The following is a 6,695-nucleotide window of genomic DNA, read 5'->3' as shown; positions in this document are numbered from 1 at the left end:
GCTGAACTGGAGGCTCCTGGGACTCGCTGCGAGTCTCACATTGACGTCAGCAAGTGCAAATGTAAATCTCAGCTGGCTCTGATAAATGGTGCTGCTAATTGAATTAGAGAGCACTCCAAGCCACCAGCTAATTATGCTCCTCAGGAAGCTGCTTTGCCAAGGTCCATTTAATTCTATATTGGCTGAGCACTCCGAATCTGGCACAGAAAAGGGGAAATATATTACAGCTCCCCACTGAGGAGCACATATTTTCCAGCTCTTTAGGCTGAGCAGTCTGCTTGCTCCAAACACTTTGGGTTTTCCATCAAAAGAAATATTCTTGGTGCAAAATTAATGGTTCAGTCACCTTGTTCTAACATATCATTACCCTGCTTTGATAAGATTCTGTTTCATTCCCTTGAATGGTGCTTTCCTCCATGTTGCATGAAATATCTTCCCTGCTTTTGTTCCACAAGTAGCTAAGTTAGTTATATGCATGGTTGGTACAGAATTTAACACCTAGGGAAAGTGCAGATGTTAATGGGTTTTCAGAAGGCTTTGATCATGAGCCTCCTGTGTATGCCTGTAGCTGGAAGGTACTAGGTCCTGCCCATGTGGCAGAGATTCAGCTTCCTCCTCCCTCTTCTTTCTGCCATTCCCTTCTCTTCTTTCTCCTCATGCTTCTTCAGAATTCTTCTGCATTCTGCTGTCACTGGGGTAAGAAGCTCAGGTACAGTTAGGGAGAATCTCCCACCACTACATGGATCTAACTGCTTCCATTCCATGTCAGTCTGGGAGCTTATGGGGAGGAACTTTAACATCTTCACTTGCTTCCATTCCAGAAAAGCCTTCACCAGCATTGGCAGAATAGGGCTGTTGAGTGACTTTCTGCTGAAATCCAGTAAATAATTGACAGGAGCACGCTGAGCAGCAAACAGCCCTGTGGTTCCAGCTCTGCTGGGCCTACTGGTAACTCTGCCTCTCTGCCCTAATTAGGAGCTGTTCTGATTGCTGCAGCAGTCGCTCCCTGAGAAACCAGAAAACTGGAAAAGAATTCAGACTGCTCCCTGGAATGGTGGGATACCTCCTGTTTCTGCAGCACAGCAGGAGCTGGGCAGAATTTCCCTGTTGCCTGCTTGGCTCCAGCCTGGAACCCACCAGTGAAGGAGCCTTGCTGCACCAGTGTTCCAGCAGCACTGCACTAGACCCTTGGCTACCCAGCTTGGAGGGGTTGTGGCCTTGATCTTGCTGCCCACGTGCTGTTTGGGAGCTGTGTGCTGATTAAGGCTACACATATTCACAGTCTCTAGGTGAGGACAGATTTAGAAGCAAATGCAAATAGAATATTATATCTATTCCCTGTCATCTGTCATCCCAGCCCCTTCCATGTGCCATCTGTTGTCTGAGGTGGCTGAGCCTGACAAAGCAAGGTGACACGAGGTGAAGGTTCCCTGTGTGTGTTTGAAGCTCCATCATGGGTTCCTGAGGTGTAGGTGCCTCAGCAGCCATGGCTCTCTCCTGGCTGCTGCTGAGAGCAGGTGCCCCTGGCTTTGCTGCTGTGTGCCTGTTTCCATCCAGTCCAAGTCTTTTTTTCAGTGAGAAAGTTGCTGCTGAACAGACTGACCTTATAGCTGTGGAGCAGATGTGTTGGTGCTGCCATTTACTATATCATAATCAAGGTTTCATGTTCTTATATCTGAGATGTGATCCTCTGAGCATGTAAACACTATTTTTAAGATATGTCTTTTATTTTCTGTTGCCTTTTATAACCTGTCTCCATAGACTGGATAATTGGAACCAATGTGAACTGTTCCCTTTGGACATCTGAAACCTGGTGGAAACCAAAGGCTCTTTGTGGACTTGACAGTTAGAGTAATACATCCTTTCACCTTGAAGAGCAGGGTGAACTTCACTTTTGGTGCCTCCTCCAGCTCAATGAGATTTACAGCTCTCTGTTCTTGGAGCATATGCTCCCAGTTGTGAGGGAGGAGTACAGGAATGTAGATCAGCTGTGGCCTTTATACACAAATTCTCTATATTGTTGTTTGCCATGAGTGTCTTGGCCTTGTGTATGACATCCACTGGTGGGAAGAGCAGATCTCTTCCTGCTCTGCATTTCTCCTAATTTTTCACCATCAGTATTTTTTTCCATCAGTTATTCCTGCCTCTCCATTCATCTTTTCACCAACAGCATTTTCTGCTCTTGTTTCACTGCTCATATAAACTGCAGAAACAGTGAACACTGACTTTTAAAGTGCTGCTAGTGAGGGCTAAGCTGACAGCAAAGTGAAGAGCATGTGTTGAGCTTTTGTTGCTCAGAGTTGTTTTCAGGCTCTCTGCAAACTCAGGATGATTACACTGATCTGGCTTATTGGGGAGGAGATTTTTGCTACTACCAGCTCATGGAATATCCTTTTGTTCTAGAAAACAAAGCTGAAATCTGCACATTCTGAATGTATGCCATAAAAAACACAGGAGCACAACCACGTGAGCAGCATTGGGACCATCTTTCAGAATACCAACAAGTGAAAAGCAGAGGTAGTGTTTATCACAAAAGGTATGAAGAGGAGGAGGTACAGACAGGGTAGTGGGATTTCTGCAGAGTTTTAAGAGGCACCAGCACTGAAGGGAAACACAGGCACTTAGTTCTTCTGCTCCAACAGATCCACCACTACAGAGTGGCCACCATCACACAACACTGGGCAGGCTGTTGGTGTGTTGGTGCATCCAGGTTAAGGGGAGGGTGTGAACTGGGTGCTGTTGTCTGGCTACTGTCACCTCTGCCTCAGGACTGAGAGACTGACAGCATTTTGAGTGCTACAGACTGTATGCTTGGGACTTCAGCCATCACCTGAAGGTGCTGTCATTCTCTGTCCCTGAGCTAAACCACACCAGGCTAGTTCAACAAATTACTTCATTTCAACCCAAGCACACACCCTGAGCTCTGGGGAATTGTGCTTGTTTCTGTCCATTTTTTCCCAACATAGCAGCAAGCTGGTACTCTACCTTAGTTTTGATGTTCCTCCTTTTAAACAGCATCCCAAGCAGCTGGAACACAGTTGCTTTCTCTTGTTTTTCTTTCTTTTTTCCTTTACAAAAGAGAATTGAAGTGAAACCACACCATTCACAGAGGGCAGCCATGGTAGCAGTGGTGACTTGTCAGGCTCAGAGGAGGAGATGCCAGAATAAGTTCAGCAATGACATGATGTTCATTAGCCAAAGGAGATGGAGCAGGAAAATCAAGAGCTTGTTTTCAGAGGGATGCCTTTGATTCTAGTGACTGGATGGAGGCCTGACCTCTAATTTCCAGGCACAAGGAAATGACAGCTGCAAAAAATGTTCCTTGTTCAGAATACACCAAAATTACCATCTTCTGCCTAGTTATGTGCTAAGAAATCCTGCCTTGAACGTGTCCCTGATTCCAGCACCTCAGGAATTGACAAAGAGCAGCCATTTCAAGTGATTCTGTCATTTAGGAACTTTGCTTTATGATGTGTAAAGGGTGTGTAAGTATTATCCCTGAGCTTTTTGTGCTTCAAAGTGAAGCAATCAGCAGTTTTGTATCCTACAACACGAGCTGAGCCTGGCAAAAAGGAGGCATCCAAGATGTTGAAGGGAGGCAGAGTCTCACAGTTAGAAGTGGGACTTGTGAATTTTAGGAATTCAGACTTGCTCAGTCTCTCTGAGGGGAAATACTTTCTGCCTCAGTTTCCCCTCTCCACTGTGGGAAGAATCCCTTTGTCTGCCTAAAGCAGGGAATATTCCAACTGGAAGAATGGCTTGCTTTGTGCTTGCATGGCATCTTCTGCCACAGGACCCTGCTGCTGAGTGGTGCTGTGGCAATGCAAGTAGGTATCATCAGTCTTTTCCTGGACAGCCTTTTTACTCCAAGCTGCAGGAGATCAGGAGCTGCTCACCAGGCTGTCTGAGAACTCTGGGAGCCTCTGGGGAGATGCAGTTCACAGGGGCAGTTCCTGCCATTGTTTTTAAGACTGCATTTTTGAAAGATATCCAATGCTGCCTTACAATAAGCAATCAAAACACAATTCATCTTTCTTCTGAAAAGGGGACTTGAATTGGATGTCCAGAACCTCAGCTGTTAGCAGCAGAGCTGTGTGAATTGCAGTGACCAGCAACTAGGTGCTGGATCTGTGCACCAGCCCTGACCCCTCAGTGTGCTGCAAATCCAATCAGAGTGCTGCTGCTGCTGCTTTCCCAAGCTTTGTGTGGATGGGGTTACACTTTCATCTGTCAGGAGCTGATAGTTTACCAACAAGCTGATCTTAAAGACAATAAACTTCAATGCTGAGACTCTGCCCCAGCCCATATTTCAGTCAGTTGCTCAAATTTTTGAAGCTTCTAGCAAGGTTCAGTGCTGCTGGTGCAAGGCATTATATTTCTGTTTCACATTTAAACCTGGATTTTACTATTGGTTTGCTCAGTAAGAGAACACATGCATTTAAAATGTACTCAGCTAGCACAGCTCCAGCAATTAGAAACCAAACAAAAGGTATTAATTTGACAAAGCCATTAAACCCTCCATGCTTCAGTACTCCATTGGTCCAATTGTTGCAGAGGGATGTGAAATGCCAGCTCCCAGCACTGGCAGGGCAGGGAGTGAATGCTGGCAGCCTGCAGCAAGCTGCCTTGTAGGCTTTAGAGCAGTCCATCTCTCTTTAATTCAATACCCTCAGCAGAAGAACAGCACAAGGGCACAACTTCAAAATGATAGTGCCTGTCAAAGCTTCTGCCTGCCCCTCAGACATGTGTGGAGGATTAGGCCATCAGACTGGATAGGAAAGAGGAGATGCCAGGAGCAAAATGCCCTTTTGGTGCCTCTCAGCTTGATGCCATGCCCTGAGGAACAGGAGGCATGCCTGTCTCTGGTACCAAAGGCCTGTAGGGCTGTACTCTCTGCTTTTTGGACAGTGATATCCAGAATCTAAGTGTCTTTCAATAATTACAACACCTTCCTGCCTTCTCTCCCCTTTAATCCTACTGGAATGGTGGGTGGACATCCTGAAGAGCTTGTGATGCTGGTGCAGACCAGCTTTGGTCCTACTAACAAGGAGAAAGTGGAACTGAGCTTCACATGCATGAAATCACTGACTGACCAGCCCATATCCTTTTGCAGAGCCTCATTTGTACTGCTCTGAACCTTCTGACAAGTGAGCACTTTAAGGATGATTTCTTTTTCCTTTCTGGTTTCAGGTCCTCCAAGCTGCTGCGTGCATTCTACATCCCCCTCCTCTCAGAACAGTACACCTGGTATGCAAACTACACCATTCTGAAAGCCAGGAGGTCGAAGCAAAGCAGGAGAAAAATGGGAGGCTAGCAACACACCTGGGCAACAAAACCAAAAAAAGCATCTGCTGCCACTCTTGGACAGCTGCCTGAGCCATCTTCAGTTCCCTTTTTGAAGGATTGCACTTAAAAGATCCACTAATAAAGATTTCCTGTGAAGTGATTTCGTTCTGCCAGCTTCCAGCTGTAAAAAGGGTGCATCATCTGCTTTCAGTTCTCAGTGTCAGGTCTCTGCTCTGCCTACTCAGAACATGCTGGGGAGAAGCCATCTGAAAATCCAGCAGCCACCTACGAACATATTATCCCTGCTGCTCCCTGTGTTATCTGTTACACCAGAGAAGAGAAAAATGGGAAATAAAAAGGAGTGACAGTTATGAGGTTCTGCACCAGGTTGCAGTCTGGCCCTGGGAAAATCCAGCTCAGCTTCTCTCTTTCTCTCTCCCAGCCTATGTGTCCTCCATGGTCTTCCTGTGTTTAAGTAGTGTTCACCTTCTCCTAGGGGATTTTTTTCAGCTAAGAACATTGGGGATTTTTTTTTTGTTTTTTAAAGAAGAAGGATGGGGAAAAGATGAAAACACCTGAGAGGCAATTCACTGAAATGCACAGAATCTGCAGGGATGAAGTAGCCTGCATCACAGAGAAACAGCCTAAAGTTGCCCTGTCCAGGAGACACTTCCAAGGATAAACCTGTGCTTTTGGGAGAAAAATGCCCAAATTTGCAGTTGAGCCAATGATCTGTTTTAATGGGATCAGAGTGTTTCTGTCATCTGTGAAACCAGGGGGTTTGTTTGTTATTTATAATAATTTTTTAAAGATACCTGTAACATCCTTTGAATTCTAGACTACAGCATCATAAAATTTCTGGAAACACCCAGAGAAAAGAAGGATTTATTTTTCTTTTCCAGTTTTATTTCCCAGGATAGACAGGTTGTGTTACAATGGTCCAGTGTTCTTCAGATCAATGCTGTATTTATTACCTCTCCATTTTTAAAAGGTGCAGTGTCACAAGCTAGATGGAGGGAGCTGTTTGCACTCACCCCCTTGGAACTCTGTGGGGATAGGATGGGATGGCATGAGATGGAGCAGAGAGGAATTTCCTTTTGCAGAAGAGCTGCCCAAGCTCCATGCCCCACTGTGGTTAGATTGTCTGTATGCTCAGTGCCAGAGTGCCAGTGGTGGATCAGGAAGCAGGTTTGCATCTTTGGAAGCTGTTGGGATCTAAAACATGTGCCTCTGAGGGTACAGGTGTTGCTCCAGGGGCAGAATCTAGTGCTAGACACATCTGTTGGCCAGTCTGGATATCTCTGAAGGCTTAGGGAACCATCTGTGGTGTCTGTAAGTCCTGGCTCTCTTCAGAGAGATGGATATCACCCTGCATAAGAGTCAAATGTGGAGCTTCAGGGTTTTCAGGC

The 6,695-nt window shown here is 45.8% G+C and overlaps 1 protein-coding gene across 1 annotated transcript in view; it reads left to right on the top strand.

Annotated features, from left to right (window-relative positions):
- The window catches only part of ALG9 (ALG9, alpha-1,2-mannosyltransferase), a gene marked incomplete at its 5' end in the record, with an annotated part of 24,944 nt that extends 19,630 nt beyond the window's left edge, over positions 1–5,314 (top strand). Inside the window, one exon of the mRNA XM_008946446.1 lies at positions 5,191–5,314. Within this exon, the coding sequence (XP_008944694.1) occupies positions 5,191–5,314 (124 nt within the window). The remainder of the gene's footprint in view (positions 1–5,190) is intronic.
- Between the last annotated feature and the right edge of the window lie 1,381 nt (positions 5,315–6,695).

Source organism: Merops nubicus, unplaced genomic scaffold, assembly GCF_000691845.1.
Source record: "Merops nubicus isolate BGI_N331 unplaced genomic scaffold, ASM69184v1 scaffold11348, whole genome shotgun sequence".
Classification (NCBI taxonomy): Eukaryota; Metazoa; Chordata; class Aves; order Coraciiformes; family Meropidae; genus Merops; species Merops nubicus.
The sequence above is the reverse complement of the archived record's forward strand: the minus strand, read 5'-3'. Positions and strand labels throughout refer to the sequence as shown.